This window comes from Artibeus jamaicensis, unplaced genomic scaffold (genome assembly GCF_021234435.1).
Source record: "Artibeus jamaicensis isolate MK-2021 breed Jamaican fruit bat unplaced genomic scaffold, CSHL_Jam_final contig_889, whole genome shotgun sequence".
Lineage (NCBI taxonomy): Eukaryota > Metazoa > Chordata > Mammalia > Chiroptera > Phyllostomidae > Artibeus > Artibeus jamaicensis.
This window is the reverse complement of record NW_026522005.1, coordinates 2755679-2773515: the sequence shown is the minus strand read 5'-3', so window position 1 is coordinate 2773515 and position 17837 is coordinate 2755679. Positions and strand designations below refer to the sequence as shown.

General features: G+C 41.2%; 1 protein-coding gene across 5 annotated transcripts in view; it reads right to left on the bottom strand.

Annotated features, from left to right (window-relative positions):
• The window catches only part of DCUN1D4 (defective in cullin neddylation 1 domain containing 4), a 71532-nt gene that overhangs the window by 37175 nt on the left and 16520 nt on the right, over nucleotides 1–17837 (bottom strand). For 3 of the 5 annotated variants that reach the window (XM_037134603.2, XM_037134607.2, XM_037134608.2), the window contains exons 2-5: nucleotides 12376–12446; nucleotides 12166–12205; nucleotides 3287–3401; nucleotides 332–423 (exon numbers count right to left, since the gene is read on the bottom strand). In XM_037134603.2, the coding sequence (XP_036990498.1) occupies nucleotides 332–423; nucleotides 3287–3401; nucleotides 12166–12205; nucleotides 12376–12446 (318 nt within the window). Of the gene's footprint in view, nucleotides 1–331; nucleotides 424–3286; nucleotides 3402–12165; nucleotides 12206–12375; nucleotides 12447–13568; nucleotides 13588–17837 lie in introns of those variants that run through there. The other 2 variants (XM_037134606.2, XM_037134604.2) reach the window with 2 other exon arrangements.

Genomic DNA, 17837 nt, shown 5'->3' with positions numbered 1-17837 from the left:
GCTTATTTTAACTTCAATGTGTAAACCAAATAATCACCCATTACCAGCATTTGAAGTAGGTTTCCTAGCAATCCAAAGTATTTCTCCCAAATGCATTTCATCTTTTCAGTTCACTCCAGTGTTCTGAATTCCTTGGCTTAGCTGCTCGCTATAAATAGGACATTTGGTGATTTGTTTCAACGATGTTCTCTCCCTCAAATAGGGGCACACAACCATACCCCAAATTTGAAAATAAATGTGTAGGAGATACACATTTATCTCCTAATCTCCCCTAAGGTAGTCCTCTCTACTTTCATGAGGACGGTCTTAGATGACATAAATGATCACCTACCTGCATATTCATAGAACCACTCTAAGCATCTCTTACTTGAAAAAGCTTCTTCTTCAGTCTTTATTCTAGTTGAATCGTATTTTCTATACATGCTAGAAATTGAGAAAGCAGTTTTAAGTTACTTAAAGATTCTGAGTTCTTTTAAAGTAGCAGATAGATGTTATTCATTTACCCAAACCACACACCTATTTCAGGTATATTTTAAATATTTTACTTCCTGCATTTGAAAGCTTCAGCTTTTCTAACTACAGTTTTAAACACAGTCACACCGAATATAGAATTAAATGGTAAACACTTAATACAGGTTTTTCTCTGATTAAGATAATAGTAAGAACTGAATAGAAACCTTGTATATGAGAGACCCCCACCTTCTACCTCAGTAGCTAGAGCTAACTGCAGAGTGATAATGAAATACAGAAGGAAATGTCTACAGTGTTTTCTGCGATTGATGACCCACCCTAGAACTCACTCACATCTCACATTAAGTTCTTCTGACTTCTGCGTCTTATGAGTCAGGCTGGGCACAGACAGAGCAGTGTAAGGAAGAACGTGTCAATACTGGACAACTCAAGGGAACATTAAGGTAATAAAAAGGGAATGGCAAGCCACATTCAAGCCTCTGGGGGGGGGGGGATGAGGTATACAGCTGATCCCATAAAATCCCTGGGATGGTTTTTTGATTAGGGTAACCTTAAAACCTCAGGACAGAGAAGTCTAGAGAAACCCTGGCTTTTGCCATCTTCTTATAATCCCCTAGTACTGTGGGAACAGCCAGCCTCAGCTGAAGAACTGAACCAAGAAGCACAGCAGCCTCCTACCACAACACGTGACCCTCGGAAGGACTTTCTTATCTCATAATGAGCTCGGGCTGAGGACTGAAATACTCCCCACGTGAGGAGGGAGAGGAGACAGTATCTCTACAAAGAGTGATTTGGATAAAAAAATTAGGAGTACCAGTATATACTTTTTTTACCCTTTATATCTAAATTGCCTACATAGTTACATAAATATAATTTTCATTTACATGGTACATAAAATCATATTTAATTCTTTTTTAATGATCACTTATTCATAACCAACACATTCACCAGAATATCTGTATATACCTCTGCTTAGAGATTCTAAGTTTTAATAGGAAAAAAAACAGTTTATAGGTGGTAAGATAATGAGACTGCAAACCACCAGCTTTATACTTCTTTGATAAAAGGTAGCCATAATACCTGGAAAAAATGTGGATACTGTCCAATGGTTCAAACAGATATGCTCCTATCCTGGGCCCGAACATTCCTTCCTCAGCTCAAGGTCTTTAACTGGTCAGTAATCTAGAGACCTATATATGACACTGTAATGTCTGAATTGCTTAAACATGCTCCGCATAAAAAAAGGGTAATGGAATGCCAGTCAACCAGTAAAAAAAAAAACCCCGATATATGCTATAACATGGATGAACCTCAAAAACCATTAAGCTCAGTGAAAGAAGCAAGACCCAAAAAGACCACTTACATCAAGTGACCAGAAAAGGCAAATCTGTAGAGCCAGAAAGTGGATGCACAGTTGCCTGAGGTTGGGGATGGAGCTGGGAATGAATGCGATGGGCGGCCATTCACATTCATTCTCTGATCTATCTACTGAGGGCGATGGAAATCTTCTGTAAGTGGTTTGTAGTGATAGCGGCACAACTCTAACAACTTAGCAAAAATCACTGAATTTGTACACTTAAAATGAACATTATAGTATGCAAAAAAAACTTGTTAAAAAAAAAAGACCAAGAATGAAACTCAGGTAACGCTACTCTCTCTTCCTTGGGTGACCACAGAAACGTGATCAGTATGAGTGCCTCGCACCACTCTGAAACTCAACTCCCAGTTTGCAAACTGGCTTTATGATACTACATTACATTGGACTGCAGTGAAAAAAATACTAAACACTATATACAGTCACAAAATGCTATGGGATTTTTAGAATTACAATCTCCCGATAAATCACATCTACGCAGCCAAGGAAGTATAAAGTGACCTGGCTTTGTAATGCTGAAAAGCACTGGTCCAAACTATCTTCTTTTATATCATGTTTTCTACTCATTTGGGATATGAACAGTCACATTATTTTCACATTTTCAGAGTCCAGCTTCTAACCCTCCAACAGAGTTGTAGCTTATTAACTATCACAGCAAGCAACAGAAAAGTCTCATCTAATCTCCCTGATTCATAGATATGAAAATTCAGGCCCATTAGTGAAGTGGCCTATAGAACTAGAATAACGGGACATGGGAAAGGACAGAAAGGACCAAAATTCCAATGTTTGCTCATTGTTTTACATACAGAGTGAGAAAAAATGACTCTAAAAATCATGCTGAAACAATAAATAAGCCTAAAATAAACAAGTCTAACAGGACTTTGGAGTTACCAAAATTAGCAGTTCACACTTGTCTGAAGGAGAAGTGGTTTAAACAAATATTCTAAGAAGTTCGTTTCTAACAAATGCTCACTCTTCCGAGAGTAAACCTCAGCTCAGCCGATTCTCCCAGCAGGCTTCCAACACTGGGTACAGGCAGCTGTCTCCAGCCACGCGGCCCAGGCCTCTGCAAAGGCCATCCTGGGATTCCGGTGGTGGTGTTTAGTGAGATTCCACACCAGTCCTGTGGTCCTCAACGGGCACAGACAGCAAGCCCATAAAAGGAAACAAAGAAACTCTACACTAGTTTTGGCAGATTTGTGGATTAAGATAAAACTTTGATTTCTAAGAAATGAAATTACCTAATGTGTTTTTGTTTTATAAACCTCCGCATACAATGAGTGACATGAAATAATTATGCTTTGAAAGTTTGCCTGGCAGAACCAAAAGAATGTTTCAGTTGGCATTTGTACACGTAGAAGACCCACAATAGATTAGGCAGAAACATGCCTCTTTTGACACTTATGTCATCAGTTTTGATCTACTGTCTCTGCAACATACCTATCATGTCTACTTTTCTTGGCAGATAAATCATCTCCAGAGGCAGGTCTTCTCTTTTTCCTGGGCGGCATCACTTTACTAAAGCAGTCCGAAGAGCTACAAGATCGCAGGCTTCCTACAACAAAGAGGCCAAGGGCACAGGATTACGGTACGCCACGTCACAGCACTTCCAAAAGATACCCCCACCAAATTAGAAACTTTCAGGGCAGGTATTGTAAAGGGTTTAGACGTTATCTGTAAATTCTATGGGGTGGGAAAAAATGTTTTTTAGTTCCTCTTTAAGAAAATGTTGTAGTCAAGACTAAACCCAGCAATGACACAAGTAAGTTAATACACTCTCCCCAAAACCACACCAGAAATAGAAGTTATCACATCTTCAATCTACTCTCCAAAAATACTAATATAAATCATCTCAGCTTTCAGCTTCTCTTACATGTCAATGTTCCTTCAAAAGGCAAGGCCAGCTCAACCAGTCACCCTGAATCAAAATACACACAAGGCTATCAGTCCCAACATTCTTAAGCTTCAAGAGATATCTGGTTTGGCATTTTTAAAAAAACAAAAACAGGATTTAGATTTTTGAGAAAGAAGCCTGACACAATCTTGAGTAAAACTTCCATAATAATTTTTAGTCTGTTTCTGCCACCTGAAAAAGAATTTGCCATGTCCTCTCAGGGTTTTCATACCTTCATTTGGTAAAAAATATTAAAATGTAGTAACAACGTGGAACACTTATTGAGACCTTACTGGGAGTCGTGTCCTCTTCTTAACACTTACATGTGTTCACCTCTTCACCTCTTAACAAGCTCATGAGAAAAAAAACCATCATCACTGCCTACGCAGAGGAGAAAACGGAGGCAGAGAGTTGGGTGGGCGGCAAAATTGAGATTCGAACCCTGACAGTCTCCCTTCAGACTGTCTCAAACTATTACGAATTGCAAGGCAATTCTAAGATAATTAAAACAGCCCATCTTGGCACAAGGGCCAGCCGATGTATTACGTCAATAACCCTGAATGACAGCAGGATGGAAATCATTCGACTTGACAGATGGGAAAACTAAGGCTTAGGTGTCTGAGTAACCTTCCAAGGCCTCAGAAGTGTTCAATGGTGAATTCTGGACCGCAAGTCTTACTCCTTCCACTGGCCCATCGGTGGAGGCCCCGGGTTCTCAGTGACCCAAGAAGACAAGAGCCAAGAGGTGCTGGGGTTGAATGACCTGCGTTCAGTGAATGAGTGCCAGCTCTTCACCTAACATGTGGCTTGGTGAATCACTGGCCTAGGACTCTGGTGTGTCACCTGAAGAATGGTAACTATGGTATCTACGTTTCAGGAGTTTCATGAGGAAAAAAACATCCATTCAACAGGTGCCGAGTGCCATGTGTAGACAGATGTTGGGGACAAAAAGAAACACGCTCCGAGTGCCATAACGGAGGAATGCCGTGGTGTGCACGCTGGGCCTCCAGGCTCCCCGGATCCTCACAACCTCACAGGGTAGGAAATTTTTAGCATGCCATTTTTACAAATGAAGAACTTGAACCAGAGAGATTAGATGACAGGTGGACAGCAATTAAGTGAAGTCAAGGATGAAACCCAAGCATCCCCACAGCAAAGCCCGAGCTCTCTGCCACCACTTACTACTGCCTCCACCAGAGCAGCACCGGAGACGCGGACAAAACTAAGGACAGTGCCCTGCGGAGTATGGAATCTCGGGGGCTGGGAAAATATCAGGGCCTGGGAAAAGACGGTAAAAACCTGTGTGGGGACAGTAGTGTCCTAGAAGCCAAAGGAAAAGAGTGTTTCCAGGAGGGAGTGGCCCACTACACACCGAGGTCAGCTCAGAAAGGAGTGAGGCACACCCTGAATGTAGCCATCAAGTCCAATAGCAGTGGGTCGGTTATGGTGGAGGTTCAATTGCTGTGGGCTGGGGAAGGATGTGAGGGGAAGGGGAGGACATGCTGAACACTGGGACTCTTTCCAGAAAGCCATCCGAAAGGCAGGGAGAAGGTGGTCAGGAACTAACAGCCACAGTCCGGGTAGGAGCACCGGTCAGGACTGGAAGCTAAATGCCAGTTTATACTTAGGTTTCCTCCATTGTGCTGAGTTACCAGGGCAATACACATCAAGAAAATGCCAGCCCAAGCGCTCTTCTGATACATACACAACAAGAGTACAGCCTGAATGAGGCATCTGCCCAGCGCCAGGTACTGGGCAACACATGTGCTCAAGGACCTTGCTTCTTTAGCACAAAAGCAGACCGCAAACTGGGCTACAAAGATGGCCCTCCGCCACCTTCCTAGGGGCCCAAACAGGTCTGTTCTTCCAGGGGGTGAGACAGGGAGCACAGGCTTCTTCCGAGACACACAGGGCTCCCATATTTCTCTCCCCACAACAGCAGCAAGAGCTGGAAGAGAGCGGGCCAGAGAAAGTGCTGCCCACCGCCAACAAGCAACTCATTCATCTTCCCTCTGAAATGGCGGTCCTGTTTACAAACAACACTGAAGCATTCAAAAAGATCCCCAGAGATGCAGAGTAACCCAAGCATTTGCAGACTGCCAACATACAAGAAAAAGACTCATTCTGGTCCATTAGGGCTTACAAAATGAAAAAGTACAACCATACAGCTGAAAAAGCCTGCGACACTGCTCAGGAATAAAAGCCTGCCTTAAACCTCGAGGCTTGCCTCTCCCACGCTGGATGGGTACGTGTGAAGGAGACATTTCCTTCCAGAACTGGTCATGGCTGGGTTCTGAGCACGGGCTCTGGCAGCAGCCTCCACCTGAGTTTGCAGAACACAGAGCGAAATGCCTTATCGCCTCAGCCCACGGGCAGATGAACAGTGTTTAAAACATCTCCCCCCCCACTACCTATTTCTTCGTAGAAACACTGGTATGTCAGGCTTTCACTGAGTCCTACTTGTCAAGAGTATCATCTTGCTGGTAAACCCAAGCATAATGTTAACCAACTTTTTCAACTTTCTCTACCTTTATTGATGAACGCTTTCTGTTAAAAGACGTTTCACAAAACGCCCTGGCTGGTGTAGCTCAGTGGACTGAGCACAGGCCTGTGAACCAAAAATCATGGTTCGATTTCCCCATCAGGGCAGGCCAGTTCCCAGCAGGGGCCAGTTACAAGCAGGGGACAGTTCCCAGCAGGGGATGCACCAGAGGCAACCATACATTGATATTTCTCTCCTTCTCTCCTTCCCTTCCCTTCTAAAGACAAATAAATAAATAAATATTTTTTAAAAAAGAAGTTTCACAGAAAAAGAAAGTTTCACAAATTATCCTTACTTGTATCTATATAAAACATTCAAATTTGACCCCCAAATTTGGCAGTTTATTCTTTCATTTATTTAACATTTTTATCTTCTCGCTAAGAACCTTTGCTTTTGTTTCGATCCCTCCACTCTAACGTTCAGCATCAGTGGGTGTTACAGGGCACCTTTCACAAAGAAACACTGTCGGTTCACCTCCCTGGTGCCCTTTCCAGCTCAGGCACCCACTGGCTCACTGACCCTCTCACCCCCACCTCACAGGAAGGAGGAGTCACACTCAGACCCCAGGGAGGCCACAGCTCCTCGGGCAGAATCCTAGAACCCAGAATGACAGGGAAAAGTTTCAGGCTATATAAAAATCCAGTTTTTAATGCTGCAGAAGACTAAGTTTACTTAATATGCCACATGAACCCAAACAGCAGAATATGCAGAGAAAACACATTTCAAGGCTGGTTTGCACCAAACCCTCCACCCTAACATGGCTCCATGAAGCCATGGATCCTACCTGAGCAAGAGCAACAGGATTTTTAGGTGCACACACACCTTGGTGTGCAGGGCCCCATTTGGGTCGCCTATGCGTACACAGCAGCTGATAAAGTCATAGTGAGATACATACACCTCGAGTCCTGCAGCGGACTCTCAGTAAATGTCTGCTCAATAAACATGTTCCTAAAACATGTGTAAATCAAATTCTGCTAAAAAAAACATATTTATTTTTATGAATAAATAATGCACCATAACTTCAGGGTTTTTTTCCCACTTCTCAGTAAAAGAAGCATTTGACTTTAAGTTTCTTGGCAGGTAGGATTTTTCTAAAACACATGCAAGAATGTTTGCTTCTTAAAACTCTGTGATGTCTTTTTATAATAAAAATATTTGAATGTAAGTGAATATCTTTACCAAATTGTACTTATTTGTATAATTAAATTTAGACTTTATTGACCCAGAACTTGTATCACAATCTACTTCAATGAAACTATCTTTAAACTAAAAATAAATTAGTAAGCAAATAATATAAACAAGAAGGTTATTATGGAATGTTTGCTTCAGAGAATGAGCTATTTTAACCCTTTAAAATATCTATTTGAGTACAATCTGACATTACAGGCAGAGGCAAAATAGTAACGCTGCCATTTTAAATACAAGCAACTTTCTGAATAACATTAAGAAACACAGAAATTCATTTGAAATGGTCAGAGCTACGAGTTTTCGTTCTTTGACAACCACCAAGGAAAAGCAGGGACAAGACAGATTTCAGGGAGCTGCCTGAAATCTCCTAAGAAATGCTGAGCAGGAACATATGAAAGTGGAAAAGCCTTTTTACAACAGTAATAAAATATGAGGAACAGGAGAAGAAGAATCTCAACTAGTAATCCCAAACTGATTCAGACCCCTTAATATTATCTTGATTGATATTCTGGTTTTCAATCTAAATATTTGTATATTAGATGAACAATGAGTGACAACCTTCCCAACTCTCCCATCATTAGCTCTATCTTAATGCTTTCATATTTATATGATCCTCAGGCAGGCAATAAAAACCTTTTATCTTTTACCCAAGGGCTATGATTTGAGTTCAGGATTATTTCTTTTTGGTTCAGTGTTCAAAGAGAACAAGTAAATTCTTCTATTAACCAACTATATTTTCAAATAAATCAGGTACTGCATGAATACAGCCATTCTTCCCACATTAAACAATTAGAAATACTGCCAACATTCTTCAACAGATTTACCCTAATATTTGGTCCCAAACAATCATTTTAAAGAGCAATCTGAGGCCCTGGCCAGGCAGCTCAGTTGGTTAGACTACAATACCCAATACCCAAGGTGGTAGGTTCAACCCCCATCAGGGCACATATGAGAATCAACCAACAAATACATAATCTCTCTCCCTCTCTCTCTCCGACTCACCCCTCCCCCTCTCTCTTCCCACCCTCTCTCTTCCTTAGTGTCTCTCTGAATCTCCCTCTCCCTAAAATAAAATTTTTTTTAAAGAGCAACTTAAGTTTACCTGAATCAGACCAAAGGCCCTTTAGTATAATAATTTAAGCATGTAATTCTCAATAAATGCTACCTAAGTAAGTGCTCTATCTAAATATATTTTTAATCTTTTTGCTTGGGCCTCAAGTAAAAAAAAAAGTCCTGTTTAGGATTCATTTTCTGTGAGACACATAAAACTGTGCACCCAATTTCTAGTCATCTCCAAATAATAGGTCTATAAATTTAGAGAATTTTCCTTTTTCAAACTCAGTATAAATTCATGCTCCAAAATAAAAGTCTCCCTGTCTGGTTTTTCATTTTAATGACTTTGCTGCATTAGAGAGCCTTGTCCCTTAATGTTTTACACGGTTCGCTGTCCCACTTCAATACTTTTTAGATAGCTGTTTCGGCCTCACTTTTCACTGAACAATGTTACAAAGATATAATTTGAGTTGATAAATACATTGCATTTTTAAGACAATTTACCAGTACCTAATATTTTATTTCATTTTCTTGAACAGGTCATGGAAGTACTTGCTTGTTTGAGTAAAACTATTAGTCCCTAGATGCGCAAGTTTTATCCCACTTATTTCAGGCAAAAAAATTTCCCTTCCTTACTCTCTAAATGATATTGACTTCTGACACCTATCATCCTTCATCATCTTTTTTGTCCTCCCTGGCTTTCTTTTAATCCTCACCAGAGGAGATGTCTATTGACTCGAAAGAGACAGAAACATAGATGTGAGAAATGTCAGTCCGTTGTCTCCTGTGAGTGCGCGGACCAGGGGCAGACCCATAACCCAGGCAGGTACCCTGACTGGGGATCCCACTCACAACCTTCGGTGTACAGGACAATGCTCCGACCAGCTGAGCCACTCCGGTGGGGCTGTCCTTTCTGGCTTTTTTTACCCACTCCCAGCATTTTGGGCTACTTCTCTAACATTAACTCTGTCTGTATGTCTCTCTCTTTTTTCATTGATGGAAGATTGAAGGCACAAAAGAAAAGTGGTAGAGGAGAGAGCAGAGAAATACTAGCCTCCTTTGCACTTGTGGTTGGCTCTTCCACACACAGTTGTAGCTTTGCTCGGACTATTGTTAAGCCAAGAGATTCTAACAGGCATTATAGTAAGTAACTTCCTCAGATTTCCAAACATTATAGAGTTTATGTTTTTTAATTTTTAAAGTATACTCTGTCAGGTAATGGTAATCACAAGTGATGCCATAACGAGATGGAGAAATGCTAATGAAATTGACAACTAAGAAATTACTAACACTAATCAACACTGACAGGCACTTAACGAGGTACCAGGCACTGCACCAGCATGTCACATACCAAACATCAGACATACCCCCTGTCCCCAGGGGGTAAAAGAGAAGGCAGGAGGCTAAATACATTTTCCACTTTCATTTCCCTTAATTATAACTTACATATTAAATTGCCACATTCAGATTAAATATTTAAGTGTGAAATTACTATAGTAACCATACTCATATTAATCCACAGTTTGAAGTTAACTACATCACGTACAAGATTCAGAACTTAAGAGGTTTTATTACCTTATCTGAGGGAAGAAACCCGAAAGGCTTTACAAACACGAAATTCAGTTTTAAAAATCAAAACTTCACTCACTCTCAAATTTTAAAAAATCCCCAAAGCCTACCAACATACTGTCCCAAAACAGGAGAGAAGTGTGCTTTTTTTCTTAACTATTAATATCAAAACTGGCCCTGAAAATTTTATTTCAGTATTACGGGTAGTAGCTAAAAGTTAAACATACTTAAATGTGTATCAATAGACACATATTATGATATATCCATGAATTAGGAAATTATGCATTTATTAAAAAATAAAGCAACTGCTTTACAAATGTGCTACTATGAAAAGACCTCCAAGATATACTGAGTGACAAAAACAAGAGGCACATACAGATACACACTTGTATTTGGGGAAAAAAATCTATCATCAGATTCATTACCATCATCTGGAAAACAAACACAGCATGTAAGAGGTACCTCTGGGAAGGCAATGGTGTATGTAATACTGGTGGGGAGGGGACTAGGGGGACAGAATGGGACAGAAACCTTCGCTTCTTGTTTTCTGTCTTCTCAGTACTTCTTTGAAAACTGCGTGCATGCACTGCTTTTAAATTATTAGGGAAACTGCTTTTGACTGTCTTTTAAATTGATCTAGTGTAGGGCCACTCGGGCCTGGCCTTCTAGAACACCCCTGGCAGGAGGAGCATCTGATCTCACTGGTGATCCAGGGAGAAAGAAGTGAGCAGAGGGCCCGGACCCTTCTGAACCCCCTTCCAGATGCGCCTGCCAACAGCGCAGACCCTTCCACTGTGGGAGTGGGGGTTCAGAGCGGGGGCTCAGAGCGGGAACAGAGGGTATGCTGGCCTGTGCTCATCTAGTTGTGGCAGTGACTGAATGGAAGGGTCTCTAATTCAGGGGAAATACTGAAAGCCATTGCATTTTTGCTGCACAACTAAGCTTTGTTTTCCAATGTACTTGTTACTTCAATCTCCATCTTCTGCCTAATGTTCCATCGATTCTGAACCAAACCAATTTGGAAGGGAGGGTGGGGAGAGTTTTAAACCCCAACAACCTCCAAGATATACCATTAAATGAAAACAGAACAATGCTATGCAGTATGTACAGTATGATTTAATTGATACTAAATAAGAAAACACTGCTATAAAAATATATGCATGTTTATAACAGATGAAAATAACAGATGAAAGAGTAAACATTAAGCTTGGGAAGGTTGGATTGGAAGACATGAAAGAGGACTGTCACTTTTTACTCCTAAGTTTACTTGGATGCTATTCAAAATTCTCCAACAAACATGTATTCATATATTATTGTGGTAACCTTCAAAATTTTTTAAATGTATTTTAATTTTTGATGCATGTTTCAGTAACTATAATGCAGGTACAATTCTCTAAAGTTTATAATTACCAACAGTTTATAGAAGTGGTTCTGAAAGCGTGGTCTCCAGACCACTGCACCAGCACCATCTGGGAGCCTGGTGAACCCTGGGGTTCCACCCCAGCCCTACAGGATCAGAAACACTGAATGAAGGTGGGACCTAGCTGTCTGTTTTAACAAGCCCACCACCAAGTGATTTTAATGCTAACTAAAATCGGAGAACCACGGGGCTAGAGAATCATCTATAATAAAGTTTCAACCTTCCCATTCATAAATCCTCAGGACCTGCACAAACACACACACACACACACACACCTGCCTATTTAATCACTTTTCATCTCAATTCAATAAACACTTGTGGACTACCTTTCAAATGGCATTACTATAGTAACTTTTTAGTACAAACTAAAATACTTCAGTAGAGAAACAACATCCTAAAACCACTAGGGTGAACCCCCAACCCCTTAAAGGAATACGACCATCTACCATATAGCCAGAGCCCCAGAACAGGTGTCCCCCTGGGAAGGAACTAGAACCTGGCAGCCTCATCTCCCTGAAAGACATCTTCAGTCAAGCCACAACTTGTTAATGGAATGCGTTACAATGGTGGGCATCCTCTGCTTACATTTCTCCTTTGTAACTTTGTATTGGGAAGTTTATGTAAAACTGAGTAGTGTTAGCTTTTACAGATACCTGTTTGGTGATCGTCTTGGCCAACGTCTTCTGTTAGATTCTGCAAGAAATATGTTCATTATTACCAAGAAATCACAGCAAGTTTTAAAATTCAATATGTTCATAAACACAAGCTTGATATTTTAGTATCTGTAACCTAAATTTTTATCAACTACATTTAAAACAACTATATAAACAGTTGGTAGTTTTGTCTTTAAAAGATTGACTTACTAGCTTATTAAGGGTGTGGTAGATCTTATGAATATTTGCCAGTGTTGAGAGATGAGAATTCAGCTGAAAATCTTTAAAAAAGAAAAAGGGGAAAATTCAGTGTCATTTATTTTTTTCCCATACTGCACAGACTACAAAAAAGAAAGCTCAGAAGTGATGAAAGTGTTTTGATACAACTGAATAGTATCTCCATTAACTTGGTACTTGTTAAATAAAATACAACATGCAATTACAGACCTATCTCCAAGAAACAGTCTGACACAAAGTTAAATTCCCAACCAAATGCTTAAGTTCATGAAATTTTCACATGAACTGCAAGATGAAACAGAATACTTAGGTAATGATAAAATCCTACCAGCAATGAACTTGAATTTAATAGAAAAATATCAGTAATGTTAGCCGATTAAACAAGTTACACAAATAGAAAACAGATCTCAAATGAAACTTGCTTCCTTTCTCTTTACTTATCTCTCTTCCCCAGAATTACTAGTAAAATACAAAGCTTCCAACAAGAAAATAATAGAAAAGCATCTCAGCCATTCAGCAGCTGTGACAATGTATTTATTCTGTTGGCTCTTAACACAACAGAGAGTGAAAGCTCCTCCCCTTTCCATTAGTCAAACACGGACAAATCAAAGAATCATTCTGCAGGCTCTGAGTCTGGTTGGCTGAGCCCTGGATGGAGGCTATGGTTACCTGTACCACAATTATTTAAATGACCCACAGAACCAGAAACGCAGAAGCAGAAATCACACTCCTAGAGAAACATGTCCAAATCAAAGAACTTATCAACTATTAAATCATCTCCAGTAATGGTAGAATTATTCTAAATCACACATAAGAAGAATGAACTTGTTCCATCTTAGAATCCCGCACAACATAAAACTTTCAGTTGAACTGACTTCTGAATTTCTAATTTCAAATTACTTTATAGATGCTTGCATACATATTAAGCTATGTATAAGTGAGTTAAAAATCTATAAATAATTTCATATTTGAATAAGCATCAGTAGATGTATTTTCACAAAATATCAGGATTTACATTAGTTGCTTTTCTTTACTATCATTAAGGTTAGTAAAGGGTAGTCTGGAAAGTAACCTTGAAAACATACTGCAACTCTCCAACTTATGCCATTCTGATAAAAAAAGAAGAAGAAGAAATCAGCTTTCCTTGGAATATTTGGAACACGTACCAGATGCCAAGGACAACCCCAGAGAGAAGACTGCAATACAAGCTGCCTGTGCAGGGGAACCGCACTCTCTGGGAGGCTGCTCTGAGTCTGGAAAGCAAGCTGATTTCCCTGCCAGTATTTAGAAAGCCGTACTTTCCCTTCTCATCCATGGCAGGAATCCAGTGCTTGGCTGGCCAACAGGGCAGAGGGGCCAGCAGGCCGCAGAGCCGACATTCGCACTGCCCTGTCAGGAGCAGCAGGCCATGCATGCACCCATACACGTCTACTGCTCTGGCCTACCACCTAACACCGTGGTCACAGCCAGCAAGCCCAGTTCAAAGAACAAGCGTTTTTGGCTAAACAACAACCAGAGGAGGGCTGCGGGCTCTAAACAGGCCTCAAATACAGACACGTGTTAATTTAATTTTGGGGTATCTAAATAGCTTAGCCATATTTAAAAGGTAAATGGTGACATAATGTGGCACAGAACCTTTTCCATCTTAATTAGTGCACTGCACCAAGTATTAGGATGTGTGAGTATAAATGTGCATGTACTTACTTACGTTTACACTTAATAAACATGGACATAGATCTCTAAAGGTAGAAGAAGCAGCAGCCCTCTCCTGACCTGCAAGGGGCAGTAGGGAGCGTAACCTCCACGGGCCCCTCCCCTTGCATCTACTACGAAGCCCTAATTCCCCTTTCTGCACTCTCAATTTAAAAACAGGAAGACAAATGATACACTCCATTATCATCTTGAAATTAAATCCTCAGCTAGCCTCTTGGGCGCTCCTGAAGAACAACAACAAAAACAAAACAAAGTTTAAGAATCTCAGTTCTTTTTTTAAAACTGAGGCCTCACAGGTGGGAAGAGTGAAGGGCTTGCTGAAGACCATTAAGTAATGTGGCTTCCGGGCCCTCCTTGCTACACTTTTTTCCTTTTTTCACCACCGTGATGTTAATTCAACTGTCGAAATTCACATAAGAGAATCTAAACAAGTTAGACTACTAAATTCTTCTACACACACACACACACACACACACACACACACACACACACACACACACACACACACACACACACACACAGAATTCCTGCCCAAATAACATGGTGCTTAACTGTCTTTGGAATCTGAAAGCTGGTTTGACTCTCAGGTCTACCAGTTATTTAACCTAAATTTCAATGTCTTCATCTCTAAAATGAACTACTATGCATAGGTATGACATTCATTATAATGCCTGGACCATAAGTGCTCAATAAAAGGCACCAATGATCACTATAGTCACTTGTACCGTTTTCCATTCCACACAGCTACCTAAAATGGGCTCTAATTTCCGTAGGTCCAGTCCGGCCCCCACACAGAAGCCCCAGAGGTGGCGCTCCCTCCATCTGTGAGTGAGGCACGCGGACTGACACACCCGCACAGCCTACAATGGCACTGCTGTATTCATAGACCATGGCGCTCATAATACCAGTCAAAGATAATCTCCACACGATAGGAAAAATACATAGGTGCACTGAAGACCAGGTTCTGTCCCTGCAATTTCGTTTTACAGGCAACAAGAGTAACAAGGTTCACTTCACAAATCACACAGTGTCCGTCAGCGACTCCCCATTTCCAACATCTACTACGTTCGCCACCTCCTCTCACATCACACACACACAAGGCGGAAGAAGAAAAGGAATGGACATAAATTTTCTTTAGTTTCGCCAAGGTAAGAAGCAGCTAAGGAGTAGACACAAGCCCAAGGAAAAAAGACAAAAATGGCATAAAAGATAAAACCACAAAGGTGAACAATTTAAATTTATGGTTCATCTGTTCAGTGCTCATAGCAAGTAATAGACCTTAAAATCTAAAACAGATATCACTTCCTTAAGAAATAGATGTTAAGGGTAAAGATCAAATGCTTTACAGAGAATATACTTAGGAGAGCACTAACTGATTCATACAAATCTCCAGCTCATATTTCAATTCTGAATGATAAGTACTAGATTTAGTCAATGTTATTCTGCGATCAAATGGCTCTCCATGGCAAACAGTGACTGGCTTTGACTCTCCTGTGTGACATGCAATCTCTATATTCTGTATTAAAAGCAACAAATGACTCTGTAGAAAGGCACAGCCTGCTTGATAAATAACTCGCTTAAATTATCTTCTGGGTATTTTAAAAACTACCAACAAAGGCTGACGGGGCATAAAGATTATAGTGGCTTTTGGTTTTGTTTTTATAATTACCTTTGGCTGTGGCCTATGTAATATAAAAGAATGCATGCCACTGAGAGGTCAAAGTCCCCCCCCCTCACCGCCTCCCATACACAGCCTCACAGGATGGAGAGAGATACAAATATTCAGAATGAAACAATTATGCATGCATTCAGACAATGACCATGAAGCAAAAAAAAAAAAAAAAAAATCAAATGTGAAAGTTAATAGTCCTACTAGGAGAGGGTCAGAAATAATCTGAATGCACAAAAATCAAAACCTTTCCTCTGTACCTCTTGTAAACCTCGGTATACCGCTATAATCACTTGGCAATCACGGCTCTAAACTAAACAAACTAAATGGAACCAAATTCCTGTTCTTTGTGCCTCCCAGCTCCCCACCCCAGAAAGAGGTAGGAAAAGGTAGGGAGTCAGACAAGCTTGACGGATTGGTTCTAAAGTTCATCTGAAAGAAGAAACACGCTACATTCGCCAAGAAATTAGTGGAAGAGACTGAGGAGGAATCTGCCCTGTCAGATACCGACACGCAGGGTAAGGCGGAGGTCAGTACACCCGCTGCAGGGGACCAGGTCATGCGTGTTCTCGGCTTTGCGGCTGCACGATCTCAGCCACAACTACTCTGCCGCTGTAACACAAAAGCAACCATAAACAAGACATCCAAACGAGTGTGGCTGTGGTGCAGTAAAATTTTATTTATGAAAAACTAGGTGGGGAGCCAGATTTGGCCCGTGGGCCGCAGTCTGCCAGTGCCTGATATAACGGTACAGTAGCCCCCTTGTCCAGCGTTTTGCTTTCTATGGTTTCAGTTAACCAAAGCCAACCACAGTCTAAACATGCTAAACAGAAAACTCCAGGAATAAACAATTTGAAAGTTTTTTTATTTATTTATCTTTAGAGGGGAAGGGAAGGAGAGAGGGAGAGAAATATCAATGTGTGGTTGCCTCTCGTGGGTCCCCTGCTGGGAACTGGCCTGCAACCCAGGCATGTGCCCTGACTGGGAATTGAACCTCGATCATCTGGTTCGCAGGCCCATGCTCAACCCACTGAGCTACACCAGCCAGGGCCAATTTGTAAGTTTTAAATTGTGCACCACACTGAGTGACGTAATGAAATCTTGTGCCTGCACAGGATGTAAACCATGTCTTTGTCCAGTGTGTCCACACTTGTATAAGCAGGACCTGTTGGTCACACCGGGGCCACCATCTTGGTTACCAGATGGACCATCTCATACTTCAGTAATCCTTACTTTGCCTAACGACAGCCCCAAAGCACAAGGGTAGTGATGCTAGCAATTCAGTATGCCCATGAGAAGTTGTAAGGTACTTCCTGTAAGTGAACGGCTACGTATGGGGGAAAAACAAAGTATATTTGGGCTCAGTTCCAAATCTGCGGTTTCGAACATCCCCTGAGGGTCTTAGAACGCGTCCCCCACAGATAACAGGGAAGTACTGCATAGCCACTATCATAGCACGGTATGGGTGCAAGACAAACCAATGGGACAGAGTTGATAATATGTATGCACATACGCACACTCCAGCACATGTGTAATCAATACACATGATAAAATTTCATTTGAGATCAACGGGGAGGAGTCAATTAGTAAATACAGGGGCAACTAGCTAGTATGTGAGCAAACTACAATTCCAACTTCACCCGAAAGTTACGGATGGAAGGGGAAGGCATTCAGCCATAAGAAGAGGACTCATTGTGGACTCGGGGCTCTGCACGTTCGGCCTCCAACCATCTATTCAATCTCATCTCCCACTCATCTTCCCCTTGCTCACCCTCCTCGGCCGGCGAGCTTCCTGCTGCTCCGTGTGCACTCTGAGCACGCTCCCACCTCAGAAGCTTTGAACATGCCCTTCTCTCTGCCTCGAGCCCTACTCCCTCTAACAATAACGCGGCTTGCTCACATACTGCATCGGGCTGCCATTTAAGTATCACCTGCTTACAAAACCTTGCCACACCCAACAAAGAGGACTCCTCTCCTTATCACCTTACCATGTTTACTTCTCTTTATGGCATTGGTACCACCTCATATTATGTCACATTTGTCATCTTCCTCT